The 18923-nt window shown below is 35.0% G+C and overlaps 1 protein-coding gene across 7 annotated transcripts in view; it reads right to left on the bottom strand.

The window, feature by feature from the left end:
* The window catches only part of LOC131440668 (calpain-D), a 314742-nt gene that overhangs the window by 114997 nt on the left and 180822 nt on the right, over positions 1-18923 (bottom strand). For all 7 annotated transcript variants that reach the window (XM_058612143.1, XM_058612141.1, XM_058612140.1 and 4 more), the window contains one exon: positions 1865-2020. In XM_058612143.1, coding sequence (XP_058468126.1) covers positions 1865-2020 — 156 coding nt within the window. The remainder of the gene's footprint in view (positions 1-1864; positions 2021-18923) is intronic.

Below are 18923 nucleotides of genomic sequence, written 5' to 3'. Positions count from 1 at the left end.
TAAACGATATAAAAAACATCTACCTCCTAGCGGCAGGATTTTCATGCGATGCAACGTCCAACGCCCAAACTGTTTCACAAAGTCAGCAGATTTATGACATGACAAAGACAGTTAGAAACTAGAAAGCGTACCAAAATCAAGAGCCTCGTAAATGATAAACGGCTTTCCTGAATAACCTCATCGAACATCAGAATTGGAAAAAGGAAGGTCATTAAACTTTCGGTACTTTCGTTTCATTCGCAACGTGCAAAAGTATCTTGGATTGGCTGAAGCAGCACAATGTGGAGTAAATGGATGTACCTAGAAGCCCACAAAGAGCTGAATGCAGATATGTCACCGATTACTAAACCGAAGCGTGAAAACCAGTGTTCCTCATCAAATGTTCAACTTCAAATAGTTTTCATAATTTACTGCAAAAACCTATGCAGTTTTTGGACTCATCAAACATAGCACTCAAGATTTCAACAACGTATGTTTCCTCAAAACAGTGTACATTGCACTGGTACGTAGTATTCTGGAATACAAAATTACAATTGGACTCCGTATCAGAATGTTACCATTTATCGAATCAAAAAGGTGCAGAAGTGTTTCGTCCTTCACCTTGCACGATACGAGAATCGCTGTTCTTCCATCAACCTACCTTCTCTGCAAAACAGAAGAGAGTACTCGACATTACTTGATAACATCGGTTGCCCCATGCTACTGGAAAGAAATTGTTCTAACCATCCATCAACATCTTTGCGGAGAACGGAAATTTTTCCTCGCTCACAGCCAGTAAAGTTCAATTTATTTTCGTTGGCATCGTTTTAATAGCGTTTATCATCTATTTGATGTCAATGTAAGCAAATACATTCATAAGGAAAATATTATTATGTTAACATAAGTGTGAAGTAGTAATAGTCTGTGCGATAGGTTACCTTGATTCAATAGGGCAATAGAGATTAAAGTTCGGATCTAAGACGAAACGTAAAGAAAAATAAACGATTTATAGTTGTAGGATTCTTTAAACCAAAAAAGGCGACTTTTAGTCTAATGATAGATATAAATCGTTATATAATTCATATTTCCCGTCCGGGTAACACAAGTAAATATTTGAAATTAATATCATATTAATCGCTAAGTTTTATGTAGTAATCCTAGATAACGAAAAACGAGATGTATTGTTTTAAGATTTAAAAGAATTTATGAATGTGGGTACGGGTATAGCGTACGGGTGGATAAGTAGATGCCTTTCACGCAGCCAACCTGGGTTCGATTCCCAACCCCGTACATAGGGTTAGATGGTTTTCTGACCCGAAGAGGTGAATGACCTTAACATTATATCCTCTATAATCGAAACAACAATTCATTAATGAACCTGAATATTCCATTTTAAATCTCATTGTAATCGGTAATACACATCCCTGATTGTTGTTGCTCCTGTTTGATCTACATAATTTAGTTTTTCTTCAAAACGTCGTTGCACAGTTACAATTCGAAAAGCATCGAAGAAAAAGTTGTAAAATTTACACATTAGATTGATACGATAATACGAACCATTATCGATGTTCGGAAGTATGAAAGAAGCATGTCTGTTTTATTCGTATTTACGTCAACCAGTAGTGCATTTGACATTACCCGCCCACTTTTTCATTTCCTGAGAGTATCAAGAGTTTTATTTGTGGAGAGTAGATATGCGTTTATACTGTTAACATATGTGTTTATACCACAAACTTTTTAATTTAATTATTTTTATCTCATAAACATAAATGTTTGGCATCTTATAAATTGCTTTATGTGCCCTCATAAATGAACGATATAAATAAACCTTTATGAATGCCGTTATGAACAAACCATATTAAGCATCACACTTATGTCATCTTACCTTTGACCCTCTTGAAATAATGTAAATTCAGCTTCCGTTGGCTCAATTACTGTGATTATCACACACGACAGTGCGCACAAAGGTTGAGAATTACCTAACAGTCTTACTTCGTTCCAACAATCTCGTACCTTGCATATGTCAATGCAATCAAAATATCTGTGGAATAAAAATACATTTATTACATTGGCATTCGTTATCAAATTTTCTTATAAAACTATCAAATTTTCATAGAAAACTGCTTTTTCCTCGAGAAGATTTTTTTTGCACTCTACTGAGAGGAATATTACCGTTTGGAGCTACAAGCTTAAGTTGTTTAATACCAGTTTATTTGCACCCCGATTTTGACCGCACGGACCCAAGTCAGTGACATGACAAGCGGTATAAAATTACCTGACCTTCCCCCAAATGATCAAACGGATGCTTCTGATGGCATAAATCCCGTATTGGAAGCTATACCGATGGGCTTGCACTCCCGGTATGCGGTTTACATCCGGAACAATACCAATGGTAAAATATTGAGCCTCCTCAGACTTTCAAAAAACCTGACCTCGCGATACAATACTGTACAACAAATTGAAAAAGTACGCCTGGACAAGCTTAGGGTCTTGTTATCCAGTGCGAACAGTTTAATGAGATCGTCCAATGCGAGCTTTTCACGCGGGAGTATCGCGTATACGTACCAGTTCGCGAAGTCGAGATAAACGGCGTGATCACCGATCCGGGTCTGTCTTGCGAGGACGTTCTTTAGCATGGGACAGGCGATTTTAAAAACCCCCTACACTGAGATACTGGACTGCAAGCAATTGCGCTCAGTATCGACCGCTGAGGATGGGACTAAGATGAGATCATTAGACTCGTATCGGGTGACTTTCGCTGGCTCGGGTTCGCCTAATTACGTCCTCCTGGACCGAGTTCGTTTACCTGTTCGCCTTTTTGTGCCGCGGGCATGAACTGCACCAATTGCAAACAATTGGGACATACAGCATCCCATTGTGGCAATAAATCCCGGTGTATAAAGTGTGGAGGGAGTCATGCGGATAACTCATGCAGTGGAGACAATGAAAAGTGTCTCCACTGTAAGGAGGGGCCGCATGACCTCACTGATTTTCCCGCGTACAAATTGCGCAAGGATAAGATGAGGCGTTCACTTAAGCAACATTCAAAGCGTTCTTTTGCTGAAATGTTGAAGAGTGCTACGCCTCCAGTAAACCTATACGCTTGTTTGTCAACTGACGAGAGCGAATTTGATGACCCCCTTGAAGGTCGGCTGTCTCTCTTAACTCATCATACAGAAAGAGAAGAAATAAATTTTCTCAAAAGCTCCCTAGTAAGGGTTCGAAGTTGTCCTCTGATGGGTCTCAAAAAATTACAACAACTGGTAGTGATGGCAAAAATACGGGAGAAAAAAGTTCCAGGCCTTGGAAAATTAAATTCCGAGCAAGAATTTCCACCACTTCCTGTGACTTAAAAACCCCCGAAAATCCCTAAAGATCAGTCAGAAAATTTACCAGATACTGGGTTTGTTAAATTCTCTGATATTGTGGACTGGATCATGTCTACTTTCAATATTTCTGAACCTCTTAAAAGTCTGATAATTGTAGAAGTATCATCCCAAAAATATATCCTTTAAAATTTCTAGTAAATATTCTGAAATGTGACGCATTTGCATTGTGCGAAACTTGGCTAACTTCTGAAATACCCTTAAACTTCCACGATTTTAACATTATTCGTCGGGATTGAGATGATCCCTATGGAGGAGTATTTTTGGGTATCAAAAAGTGCTATTTTTTCTATCGAATTAACTTCCGCTGGACACCAGGTATTGAAGTTGTCGCATGTCATGTTACAATCAAAGGCAAGGACCTTTGCATTGCTTCCATCTACATTCCCCCAAGAGCCTCGGTTGGCCAACTACAAGCGGCTCAGTGATATCATTGAGCTCCTTCCCGCACCGACGTTTGTTTTAGGAGTCTTCAACTCTCAATTTTTAAAACTGATCATTTTTTGTATCTTTATACAAAATTCGGCTTACTCCATTTTTTGGATCCCAAAATAATTCCCCAAAAAAAGTCTTTCTCTTTCTGTTCTACAGTGGTGTAACCCCTTAACCAGGAATATCAGTTTCACAGATTTTCAATTTACTGTACAGATTTAGAAAAAGACACAGATATTCACAGGTTTCTGAATTGATCACAGATGAGCACCAAAAAGTTTTCAATTTTCTAAAGATAACTGAGAAGGGAATATATATATATATATATATATATATATATATATATATATATATATATATATATATATATATATATATATATATATATATATATATATATATATATATATATATATATATATATATATATATATATATATATATATATATATATATATATATATATATATATATATATATATATATATATATATATATATATATATATATAATATACAAATCGGTTCAGTACCAACACCCAAGTTACAACCATTTGAAAATACCGTTCCGACTGTTTTTGATGTAGTCGGAATGTTAAGGAATGGAAAACTGCACAAATCCGAACGAGTCACATTGTGGTATGCTTCGCACGTGGAGGTCGTAATTGAAAAATTGTTTGCTTCGAAAGTATTAATTTTTGCCAGGATCGAATCAAATTCTTAAGGCTTCTTCTTTATAACAAAAAAGATTTAAATTTTTTTATTTGTTGATTAGTTTTTAACTTTATCTATTAAATAGGTTATTCTCTCTCTCTCTCTCTCTCTCTGTGTGTGTGTGTGTATGTGTATGTGTGCATATAACGTTTTTTGCAACTTTTCACGGAGATGGCTGAACCGATTTTCACAAACTTAGATTCAAATGAAAGATCTTGTGGTCCCATACAAAATTCCTGAATATTATTTGTACGACTTCCGGTTTCGAAGTTATGGGGATAAAATGTGCAAAAAAATTAAAATATGTGTTCTAACTTTACTAATAGATGGTGCGAACAATTTTCACAAACTTAGGTTCAAATTAAAGGTCCTGTGGTCCCATACGTAATTCCTGAATCTCATCTGGATCCGACTTCCGGATCCGGAAATATAGGGTAAAGTGTGTTAAAAATTTTATACCATCACTGAAACTGACGAAAAACCGTAAAAAGTTTTCTAAACCGACCTCAAATCTCCAATTGATAGTTTTTATCAGTAGAAGGTCAAACAAACCGATTTCGGTTATTCTTGTAAGAACCGAATAAAATTATTTTGAAGAATATCACAGTATTATACACTCAAAATAATAATCATGTTATAGTTACGTGAAAAGTTATGTGAATATTTTTCACCCTACTTTTCACGTAGGTTTTAATGGACTGGCATTTAAAAGCTGTTTAAAGCATAATCCAGTAAAAGTTACATGTTTCATAGGTAAAATGTAATGTACTCTTCATATCACATTTATCTATCAGTTCATATCAAATTTAGATACCAGAAAATTACTATTTTATATATTGGTTGAAGTCAAAAGGGAGATTCCAGATTTTGATATAAATCTATGAAATGAAAAATGCCATGAAATATAAAACATTTATTTCAGAAAATTGTCATATAATTCCAATGGCTCAAAAAGCAACTAATAACGTCGTGGTATCTCAAATCGACAAGCCTCCAGAAATCGTTTATGTTGTCACTGCCATCCAACCGAAGCCGAAGTCGAGATCCAAGAACTTCCACAACACTACCGATGCAGGTTGAAGCCGCATTACATGGTTCCAGTGTCTCTAGCTTCATACCGACGGCCTGTTTGAAGCATTCGGCAGGAGGGGGTAAACTTCCAGACTCACGCAGGCACTCGGTCCAGTTGAACACATGGAAACTTTCATACTGGAATGGTCCGGTCGATGGAGTAAAAAATTGTAATTAAATAACTTGTCTCGCAAATATTTACACTACTTACACTTCGAGGGCCACTGCTCGCCATTTTCAAAATCGAGTTTTTCACACTGGAAATTCACGTAGATTGTTTGACGTTTGGTCAATTCACGTAAACCTTATGTGATGACTCTATTCATTTTAGGGGATGTTCGTATAACATTCATTTTCGTCACGTAAAATATTCAATTTGACATTCGAAACCATTCTACGTGATTTTTCAAGTGAATCGAACGTGAATTTTTATTTGAGTGTATATGATAATATGATTGATATGAGAAAAGCATCATTACACCACTAGGTTGGTTAAAACAGGTTTTCTTTGCAATCGCTTATTTATGCTGAGGAAGTGACGCACATTACATATCTTTGGTGAATTTTTGTATCTTCATTAGATTTTTCAGTATAGGTTTCTGATAAAAGGCTCATTTTTGAGAATGCGGAACGGAAAAATCATTTCTCGAAAATTCGACGTATCACATTGAAAAAAAAAATGTATCGAATATTTTTGAGTTCTTAACCGAAAAAAATAATTAACCGAAAACAAACTTTCTTAACCGAAAAAAAACTTTAGAGACATAACCGCGAGAATGACGTAGGACTGCTGTCGACAAGGGGCAGATCACTTTAAAATTCCTCATTATTTTGGTACATTGTTCTGCTAATAAATTATCCATTTCAAGTCAAATTTCATTCGATCTTTGCAAAATACTTTGAATTCTGAAAAACACCAATGGTTATCATTTCACCAACTTTCAACACTGTTGACAATTATTTCCACGAGTAAAATTCCAAACAAATCAGTTGTCTCTCGTTTAGTTCTATCTAAAGGAAGACAAATTAACTATCACCGATGCGGCAGTGCACGAAATTGAGTTCACTTCACTTGTGCCGATCAATAAACGGCAATACAGATTTCCAGAAGCTACGACGAGACATATTAATGAAGAAATTGAAGAAATGCGTAAACAAGGTATCATAAGGCCTAGCAAAAGTCCGTGGAATGCACCAGTCCTATGTGTTCCCAAGAAGGACAACGGATTTGGTAACAAGAAATACAGAATCGTGGTTGATTTCAAGGCTTTAAATTTAGTTACAAAGCCATTTGTATACCCAATTCCACTAATTGACGAGATTCTAGATAATCTTGGAAACAGTAAATATTTTGCTACCTTGGATTTAAAATCAGGGTTTTACCAAGTGCCAATTAACTCAAAAGATGCAGCCAAGACAGCGTTTTCAACTCCAAAAGACCACTTTGATTCACTAGAATGCCTATAGGCCAGCGTAACAGCCCGTCGACGTTCCGAAGATGAATGAATACGGTACTTTATGAGGTAGAAGGGGTTAAAACAGTCGTCTATCTGGATGATATAATTGTTTTCGGTGTTACCATCAAAGAACACAATGAAAACCTACGCAAAGTTTTAGAGGCTCTTCGCCGACATAATCTAAAAGTCGAGCCAGGTAAATGCCAAATTTTGAAAAATGAAATAAAGTATTTAGGACATGTAATTGACAAAGAAGGAATTCGTCCTATGGAGGACAATATAAAAACAATAGAAGAGATGGCAGCACCAAAAACAGTCAAAGGTGTTCGGTCATTCTTAGGAACAGTAAATTGCTACGGAAAATTCATACCTCACATAGCAGAGAAACGTAAACCATTGAACGGTCTCTTGCGAAAGAATGTTAAGTTTACTTGGACAGAACAGTGTCAAAAATCGTGTGAGGAATTGCGAAATTTTTTAACTTCTGACACACTGTTAGTTAGACCGAACTATAAAGATACGTTCGTGATCACGACACATGCGAGCGAGTACGTTATTGGAGCAGTACTCTCTAATGAAGAATCGATCGAGAGGCCCATTTCATATGCAAGCAGGGGTCTAGTAAGTGCTGAAAAAAGTACTATACGATTGAAAAGGAATTGTTAGCCATCGTATGGGCAGTGAACCGTTTCAAACATTTTATTTATAATCAGAGATTTATTGTATACACCGCTGATTTCAATATGGCATTTAAAAGAAACTTCGCCTACGCTAACGCATCTACGTCTGAAACTACAAGGGTTGAAAACGGACATTCGCTATAAACAACTCAAAGACAATGTTTTGGCAGACTTTTTATCCAGACTGCCCGAACAGGCCGAGTCCTTACACCCCATTTCAATAGTCACTAGACAGTAAAAGCGTCAACAGCAGCAAGTTGAAAAAATGAACTTGCGAAGCGGAAAGACGCGGAAAATAAAACAACTCCCCCAAAACAACTTAAAGACGAATCAGGCAGGTTTACGTTATTTAAAAATAAACAAAAGACAAAATGGAATCCGCACATGGACGGATTAGAAAACATCGATTTTGGATGGGACGAAAAGGAAGATTTGGGAGCGCTCTCATATTTCGAAGAATATGAAATAAGTATGAATAATAATGACATCAATTTTGACCGACTGAAATTTGCAAAACATAAAGCTAGCGAAAGCGAATTTGACAGTACTTTCATAGTAGTAAACAACAGATCAGCGTATAAAAAATTAGCCGAACTGGTGGACCTACCACGCGGTTTGAAGGACTATCTGGATTGAAGAGTATTTGCAATCCCAGAACGTAAAATATGGGGATAGGTTCAAAATGGCTCGAGTAGTTCAATAACCGATACAAGAATTCTAATAGATGGGTTAGTAGATGCATTCACTAACGGCCCTGAAGAAATGAAAAATGCAAACAACATTCAAATTATTTCTTTTCGAAACATGCAGAAAACCCCTGAGGCAAATTTATTGCCGAGACATTTGATAAAATTTTCACGCTACACGCACCGGAAAAAGACAGGATGAGGGTGCCAGAAAAGGACCGCGAAACGACATTGAAAGAATTCCACGATGCTCCTCTAGACGGACATGTTGGAAGCAAACGAATGTTGAAAAGAATGAGTCCACTATTCCATTGGACTAATATGCTTCCGTAATAATAGTATTGAAAATTATGTTAAACAATGTAACTCGTGCCAGAAAAACAAAATCGGACGAGCGAACAAAATTCCAATGAGAATTACCACGACATCGTCCGAACCGTTCGAGTAGTTGTATATGGACATAGTGGTATTACCTGAGTCAGAATGGGGAAACAGATACGGACTTGTTAAGCAAGACGATCTAACTAGATATTTAATTGTAGCACCGATGGAAAATCAAGAGAATGCCACGGTCGCGCAAACTTTCGTGAATAATTATCTATGTAAATATGGAACACCCGCCGAATTAGTAACCGATAATGGAACCAACCAAGTTCTCTTATGAAAAATGTATGTAAAATTTATTAAAATTAAAAAAAATGCTACGAGTTCATATCATCCACTAGCAAACTTGGTGGAACGATCGAATAGGGAATTGAAAACCTATTTAAGGCAATACGTAGGTAGCGAACCGAAAACATGTGATCAATTACTCCCATTCTTCAGTTTCGAATATAATACTACTGTAAATTCCTCAGCGGGTTATACACCGTTTGAATTATTATTCGGAAGACGGGCGAACATTCCAACCTCCGTTTACAAATACGATAATGATGGTCTCTACTATGAGGACTACGTCAATGAAATGCGATCTACATTTAAACGACTTCATCATCAAGCCCGAGAGATTCCAATTGCGTCTAAACAAAAGCGCAAAGAATTGTATAATAAAAACTCTAACGAATTGCAAACAAATTTGGGAGACTTAGTGCTAGTAAAAGCCAATCCCACAGGCGCTGGACAAAAATTACAATCAATTTGAAGAGGACCGTATGAAGTAGTCGCTCTTCCTAGTGAGCAAACAACAACTATAAAAAATGGGAATAGACTAGAAAAGGTGCACAATAACCGATTGAAAAAGTATACGGATTGAGGAACCGAACGTTAGCACCGAACACCAAGATAATTAAAAAAATAAGTATCAAAGACACATTAGAAAAGTAATAAAAAGATTCAAAATGTATACAAAGTGATACACGAAAATAAACATGTTGTATTTAGAGTTTCATCGAAAAACTAAATAAAAAGGAATAATATTAAAAATATAAGGGAAACTGGAATCCTGAGAGTAATTGAAATAAAGAAAAATAGGATGCAGTTATAACAAGAATTAACAGCAAACATCATACAATGATACGTTGACATAAGAATTCGACGAAAAACTTAAAACCACAGTGTAAGGAGAACAAGGGATAAGATAAAAATATGGAAAAAAAATTCATATTGCCATTGTGACAGAAACTTTTCTTAAACCAAATGTCAAATTGTAAAGCAATCCACATTATGTGGTTCATCGATTTGACAGGTTTACTGGAATGGGTGGTGGAGTTGCCATTTTTGTCCAACGGCAAATTAAACATCGAATTTTACCTTCTTTCAATACTAAAGTTATTGAAAGCTTGGGAATCGAAGTTGAAACCATTCATGGAATTTATTTCATCGCTGGAACATATTTGCCATTCCAATGCACCGGCGAACAATTAAATTTCTTTAAAGGCGATTTGCAAAAACTCACAAGATATCGATCGAAATTTTTCATAATAGGGGAATTGAATGCTAAGCATGTCCAGTGGAATTGTAGGCAAAATAACAATAATGGTAAAATACTTCATAATCAACTCTCAGCTGGTTACTTCACAGTTCTTCATCCCTGTAATCCGACTTGTTTCTCTTCCGTGAAAAACCAGTCTACAATTGATCTGGTTCTAACAGATCAAAGTCACATTTGTAGTGAACCGAAAATCATGTGGATCATGAAACTATTTTAGAAAATTCTGCGGACATCGACACAGCAATTGATAATTTGAATCATTATATTATTGAAGCTAGAAATCTTTCAGTTCCCAAAGCTCAAACTAAATTAAATTCTTCTATCATCGATGACAATCTTCAACTGCTCATTCGGTTGAAGAATGTTCGTCGACGACAATATCAACGTTCTCGTGATCCTGCTATGAAAAACATAGTTAAGGATTTACAAAAAGAAATTCAACATAGATTTACTCTTTTGCGAAATGAAAATTTCGCTAAAGAAGTTGAACAAATTAAATTATATTTTAAACCTTTCTGGAAATTTTCTAAGGTTCTTAAGAAACCTCAGAAACCAATTCCTGCTCTCAAGGAAGGAAATCAAATACTTCTTACGAATGGCGAAAACGCTCAAAAACTTGCTCAGTAGTTCGAGAGTGTCCACAATTTTAATTTGAACGTTGTAAGTTCCTATTGAAAATGAAGTCTCACTGAAATATGATCATATATCAACCCAAGTGTTATCACAAGATGACATTATTGAGACGAATTTTGATAAAATTAAATCAATTATTAGGAAACTTAAAAACATGAAGGCTCCTGGTAATGATGGAATTTTTAATATACTTATTAAAAATCTTCCCGATGTTGCCTTGAGACTCCTGGTTAAAATTTTCAATAAGTGTTTTTTATTAGCTTTCTTCCCAAAAAGTAATTCCTTACTTTCGCTAAAGTAATTCCTATCCTCAAACCTGATAAAAACCTAGCAGAAACGTCAAGTTATCGACCAATTAGTTTACTTTCTTCTATCAGTAAACTTTTTGAAAAAATTATCTTGTTGAGAATGATGTCTCATATAAATGAGAATTCAATTTTTTTACCAGAGCAGTTTGGATTTCGTCATGAACATGCAACTACTCATCAACTTGTCAGAGTAACGAACATGATAAAAGCAAATGAATCTTTTGAGTTATCCACTGGAGTTGCTCTTCTAGACATAGAAAAAGCATTCGACAGTGTTTGGCACAAAGGTTTAATAGCAAAAATGTCTGATTTCCAGTTTCCTATTTATTTTATTTTCATCGATTTGACAGGTTTACTGGAATGGGTGGTGGAGTTGCCATTTTTGTCCAACGGCAAATTAAACATCGAATTTTACCTTCTTTCAATACTAAAGTTATTGAAAGCTTGGGAATCGAAGTTGAAACCATTCATGGAATTTATTTCATCGCTGGAACATATTTGCCATTCCAATGCACCGGCGAACAATTAAATTTCTTTAAAGGCGATTTGCAAAAACTCACAAGATATCGATCGAAATTTTTCATAATAGGGGAATTGAATGCTAAGCATGTCCAGTGGAATTGTAGGCAAAATAACAATAATGGTAAAATACTTCATAATCAACTCTCAGCTGGTTACTTCACAGTTCTTCATCCCTGTAATCCGACTTGTTTCTCTTCCGTGAAAAACCAGTCTACAATTGATCTGGTTCTAACAGATCAAAGTCACATTTGTAGTGAACCGAAAATCATGTGGATCATGAAACTATTTTAGAAAATTCTGCGGACATCGACACAGCAATTGATAATTTGAATCATTATATTATTGAAACTAGAAATCTTTCAGTTCCCAAAGCTCAAACTAAATTAAATTCTTCTATCATCGATGACAATCTTCAACTGCTCATTCGGTTGAAGAATGTTCGTCGACGACAATATCAACGTTCTCGTGATCCTGCTATGAAAAACATAGTTAAGGATTTACAAAAAGAAATTCAACATAGATTTACTCTTTTGCGAAATGAAAATTTCGCTAAAGAAGTTGAACAAATTAAATTATATTTTAAACCTTTCTGGAAATTTTCTAAGGTTCTTAAGAAACCTCAGAAACCAATTCCTGCTCTCAAGGAAGGAAATCAAATACTTCTTACGAATGGCGAAAACGCTCAAAAACTTGCTCAGTAGTTCGAGAGTGTCCACAATTTTAATTTGAACGTTGTAAGTTCCTATTGAAAATGAAGTCTCACTGAAATATGATCATATATCAACCCAAGTGTTATCACAAGATGACATTATTGAGACGAATTTTGATAAAATTAAATCAATTATTAGGAAACTTAAAAACATGAAGGCTCCTGGTAATGATGGAATTTTTAATATACTTATTAAAAATCTTCCCGATGTTGCCTTGAGACTCCTGGTTAAAATTTTCAACAAGTGTTTTTTATTAGCTTTCTTCCCAAAAAGTAATTCCTTACTTTCGCTAAAGTAATTCCTATCCTCAAACCTGATAAAAACCTAGCAGAAACGTCAAGTTATCGACCAATTAGTTTACTTTCTTCTATCAGTAAACTTTTTGAAAAAATTATCTTGTTGAGAATGATGTCTCATATAAATGAGAATTCAATTTTTTTACCAGAGCAGTTTGGATTTCGTCATGAACATGCAACTACTCATCAACTTGTCAGAGTAACGAACATGATAAAAGCAAATGAATCTTTTGAGTTATCCACTGGAGTTGCTCTTCTAGACATAGAAAAAGCATTCGACAGTGTTTGGCACAAAGGTTTAATAGCAAAAATGTCTGATTTCCAGTTTCCTATTTATTTGATCAAAATGATTCAAAATCTTTTAAATGATCGTTTAGAATTTTCCCTACCCAAAAATCTCAGAATTGCGGAAGCAAATGATGTCCTCATGGTAACAACCAAATCATATATATAATAGGGCTGAAAATTCACCACTTGTGGCTGAACACCCAATTTAAATCTTAATAATTTAATTTTAACTCATATTCCAATAAATAGTTATTTAAAAAAAAATAACTTCATTTTTTCCATTTCTTCTTCAATGCACCGCACTATTGGAGAAACACGAATTTGCGTCCGATCGGCCCGATAGTTACAGTGGAACTGGAGAAGATCGAACTGAATCAGTTCAAAAACAATTTTTATTATTTGCACTTCGTAAATTAGGTTGGACAAGACTTCCTCTACCGTCCTATAAAGCCCGCTACAAACCACCAGCGAACAATGCAAAAAATGGGCCAATAAATCAATTCATGGATGTATACAACAAGCATTCAGAAGCTGTTGATTTTACTATGTCAAAAAACAAACTCAACCAATATTTCAGTTCTATTCGGTAAGCTAATTATTATCATTTAACTCATACTAAATTATACATTATTTAGTCATCTATTTAGAATAGTTTACTAATTTAAGACGATTATTGTTATTATCCTTACGGTCTATATTTGATTGACGACAAATAAATAAAATAAAAATACCAGCAACAACAATATATTTAATGTAATACCATGTTCACACCTCGATTTTAAAACGCGTTTTAAGGTTATCTCGATTCTTGTTGATTATATTAGACCCATTTTAACTCCGTAGTGTGAACATAGTTATATAATATAACACCATAAGATATGAAACATTATAGAATAATACTACATAACATAATATAGTATAATATAAATAATGTAATATAATCCGATATACTGTAAAACAGACACAATATAATGTTAACAAAAAAAATAATAATAATACACCCTAGTATAATGCAGTATAAAATAATATAACATCCAACAACAAATACCCGAGTTGGTGGTTCAATACATGCAGCGCCAGTAATATAATATAATGTAATAAAATACAATATAATATAATACAACATAACATAATATAATGGTTTTTATTATCGTTCTCACTTCCATTTTCACTTAATGTCACTTCACTTGATTTTCCCTATTACTAGTATCATGCACAGTGAAGTTATCATTATAGTGAAAAAAATCATTTTTGCAACAAAATTTTGGTGATGTGATCCTCGAAATAACCACAAGCTCATTCGAGTTTTCCCAGGATAAGACCGAATACTACATGATGAGCTTCAAATCCGCGGCTTCGATGTCGTAGCACTGCAGGAACTTTGTTGGACGGGACAGAAGGTCAGGAAACTTGAGAAATCTTGACTAAGAATTCAGAGCTCAAGCTCAAACTCTAAACCCCAGTACTCTGAAATCAGAACTTAGATCGCATGACTTGAAGCTCTAAACTCAAAACTCTGACTCCAGAATTCAGAGCTCAAAACTCATGACTGAGCCCAGAAATAAAAATTCATAACTCGAAACTCAAACTGCTTTTTTCATAGTTCTAAACTGAGGCCTCAAGATGACGCAAAACTCGTAACTCACGTAACTACGACTTCAGAAACCGAAGCTCGAAACTCATGGCTTTAAATTTTAAACTCAAAACTCTTAACTCTGCACTTAGAACACCGGAATCTGTACCCAGAACTCATGGCTCAGCTTAGAACAAAAATCATTAAAATTTGAAACTCAGAGTATCGAACTTAGAGCTATGACTTCAGGACTCAGGCCTCAGGAATCAGAACTCGGATTTTAAAATCTAGGGCTTAATATGAAACTAGAACCCAACTCACAACATAAAGCTCAGAATTTAGTATTCCCAACTTAGAACTCATGATTCGAAGCTGAGAACTCAGAAATCAAAACTTATAACTAAGAACTCATAACTTCGTACTGCGAATTCAGACTTAAAACTCAGGATTCAAAAATTATAATTCAGAACTCAAACCCCAGAACTCATGACTCAGTGCTCAAAACTAATTATGTAATAGTCAAAACATGAAACTCTGGAATCAGAACTTCGAACTCAGAGCTCTGAATCCAGAAATTATAAATACGAACTTAGGAATCAAAACTCGAAGCTCTCGAAGTTTTCGGAATCTCAGAATTTAGAATCCAGGACTAAAATCACGTTTAACTAGACTACCAACTCACAACACAAAGCTCAGAGTTTAAAATTCAGCACTCAAAAATCGAAGCTCTGAACTCATGAATCAGATTTCAGATTCATGATCAATCAGATCTCATGATTCAAATCTTAGAACTCAGATATCAAAACTTAAAACTAAGAACTCATAACTCCGTGCTGCGAATTGAAACTCAAAACTGGAGACTCAAAAACTTCGAGTTCAAAAATTGGAATGCAGAACTCATGACTCAGTGCTCAAAACTAATGATGTAAAAGCTCAGAACTTAAAAATCGAAAACTCGAAACTCTGGACTCGGAATTTAGAATCCAGGACTCAAATTACATGCATGCACTCCCAATTCACAACACAAGCCGCAATGCTTAGAATTCAGAACTCAAAAACGAAGCACGAAGTTTAGAATTATGAACACAAACTTAACGAAGTACCGGGTCAAAAAAAAAACGATATTAAAAAAGCGAAGTTCTCACAATTATTAGAATAAAATGAGTAACAAATTCAAAACTACCGTAACTAATTAGCAACCAACAAGCAATCAATTATCCACTGCGTTTCGCTTTGTTTTCAGGCTTATTCAGGAAGGGTGCCTCGTTAAGTTCATATGAACTTAGCGAAGTACTAACAAAAATATCGAGGAACAATTCAGAATGACTGTAACTAATTAGCAACAAATTAATCACTGGGCTTCGATTTGCTTTCAAGCTTATTTAGAAGGGGTGCTTCGTATAGTTCATATGAACTTAGCGAAGCACTCAAAAAAAATCGAGCAACAAATTTAAAATTATCGTAAATAATTTGCAACTAATTAGCAACAAACTATCCACTGGATTTCGATTTGCTTTCATGCTTATTCAGGAGGGATGCTTCTCAAAACATCATATGAACTTAGCGAAGTACTAAAATAAAATAAAAAAAAACTGAGCAACAAATTAAAAATTACCGTTACTAATTAACAACTAACAAGCAACAAATTATTCACATATTTGCGTGCCTCGCTAAATACATGTTCGTTTTTTTCCTCTTTGCTTTGAAGATCACGATTTGCAACAATTGTGTATTGGTTCGTCGTCTGTTTTATTCTATGGAATTCTATTTTGATTTTTATTATTCTTATTATTTTTATTATCATTATAACTAAAGTGTGATTCATGTTTTCAGTTTTAATGATTTCGTAGCTTTCAGAGTTCGTTTCGAGTTTCTTTTTATTAACATTACGATATATTCATTATAGGAGCTGGGGTCCACTAGGAGATTGATAGTACCTATTAGCTCTCTCCGGACAGTACCAGCCTAGATGCTGTGTGGAATTCGGCGGAAAAAAATGAACCAAGAATAGATCCACTGGGTTCCTGCTTCCATGTCGTGAAGGGCGACAATTGCAGGAGTTTCTTTTTCCTTTCAGTTATCAGATATTTTCATTGTTTCACTTCTGATTACTCTATTTTACTAAATTATCTCTTCATTTAACCTATCAATTTCCGTCTAGCTTCGGAGAAAAGTTTTGTTTGGTATGTTTTCCTCTTCCATGTTATTGATTTTCTTTTAGGATTATAAATTGAATGTTAAAAATCAACTATCGGTATATTGAATACATAGTAAGAAACACTTGATTAATATTTCAAATAAAAAATTAAATTTTTCTCGGTAGCCGGCTGACCAGATCAACCAATATAACCAATTAATAATTTTAATAAATAACTAAAATAATAAATCGTAAATAATAAAGAATCAAGACGCGTGTGAAATCTGTTGAACTTTATTTGGTAGTTTGAAATGATTTTATAACAACTGTTTAGAGTATGTCAATGCAATGAATCAACTATTTCGTCTAAATCCTATTCACTCGTTTATTTTGTATCACCTAATTTCATTTATAAGAAATAGGGAAGCTTTTATTCTTTACGCGATAGTATTGCAAATTTTTCTTCAGTTTCCTCGAATAAGAGCTGTGAATCAAGACTTCCCGGGATATTGTTGAAACGTTCACTCGGGAAGTCAGTGAGTTCAGTGGTGCATCCGAGCATTTTTAAACCGGAACATACTGAGTCGCGCGCGAATAATACCAATACTGAAATTTTTACTAACAAATATCCTTCTTCCGTGACACTTGTGGAGTGCGCAGTAGTATATACGGCCTCTAGTGTTGGACTAACATCCCTTCTCATTCCTTAGACGATCTACGTTCGGGCCTGGCCGGCGCCGGTACTGATCAATGAATTCTGGGATTACCAGAAGATGTACATTGAAGGATGATTTACCAGTCCCAGGTTGGATCATCTAGAAATTCCCTGTACAATTCAGCTAATCCCGATCAGTAACGGAGTAGCAACCAGGGGTGGTCGCTCAAGCTCTGTAGCTGAACGCTATGGGTTCGTTTCAATACCCTCCTGAATCTGCAAAAGAACTGCACCGAGTTCGCAATTAATAGTATGGGTTTTAAGTATGTATGGAAGTTCCAAATTTGGGTAAGCCAGAACCTGGTCTGATGCAATAGTATCTTTGAGATCTGTAAATGCGTTCTGGTAGTCTTTGTTGCCAATTTTACCTCTTGTTTTTAAATATTTACTCATTTTTTTCGTGATTTTGGAATAGTCTTTTATAAACCGTCTGTAGTATCCCGTGATCCAAGAAATTGTTTAATTTCTTTTTACGACTTTGGCAAAGGTCATTCTAAAATTTTGTTAATATTGTTAATTTTGTCTGGGTTCGCTTTTATTCCATCGGACGTTATGGCATGACCTAGGAATTCTGTTTCCTTTCTTAAAAATTCGCTTATATTAAAATTGATTTTTTTAAATCAGAAGGCCTGTTTAGAATTTTTGAAAGATTTTCGAGGTGTTTTTTTTAATTATGACCTATAATTATATTATATTATTTGCCATCCAAATATACGAAACAGATGGCACCAATGTATTCTGCAAGTATTCATTGCTCTTTGAAACATAGCTGGTGCGTTTTCGAATCCAAAAGGCATTCGGGTAAATTCGAATTCGAATTTGTATTTCGGATCCATCTTTATTTGATGAAATCCGTATTTCAGAAGCATCACTCTTCTTAGGTACTACTCAATCCGGTGAGGAATATGAGCTCTTAGAATGTGAAATAATTCCGTTATGGAGCATCTCTTGAACTTTCTCTTCAACGTCTTTTTTGTAATGGTAGGTATATCTGTACTTCTTGGTATAAGAGGGTTCATCGTCTTTGGTCAAAATTTTAGTGATGGGCGAGCGATCATGAGTCGTTCATTTGAAACGACCTGTTATTGGTAGTTAGATTATATAAATCCTTCTACTGATCACTAAGCTATGAGCTGTCAAAATATGAGAAAGGCAAATACGCCTTATGAGTTTTCCTCTTTGTTACTCGTAGATACAGAAAAGAAAAGATCGAAGAGAACATATTTTTTTGGTTCAAAATTAACTTTATTCATCAACGCAATCTTTATCAAGAGCAGAGCTTAAAATTGTCACGCATTCTCAATGAAAGAAAACTTTCCAACAGTTTCATTTTCAATGTTTTACAGTTTCATTTTCAATGTTTTACTGTCTCATTCGTAAATGACCGACACCAGAACAAACGAAGAG

The sequence above is a fragment of the Malaya genurostris genome, chromosome 1, assembly GCF_030247185.1.
Source record: "Malaya genurostris strain Urasoe2022 chromosome 1, Malgen_1.1, whole genome shotgun sequence".
In the NCBI taxonomy this organism is placed as follows: domain Eukaryota; kingdom Metazoa; phylum Arthropoda; class Insecta; order Diptera; family Culicidae; genus Malaya; species Malaya genurostris.
This window is presented reverse-complemented; position numbering and strand designations above follow the sequence as displayed.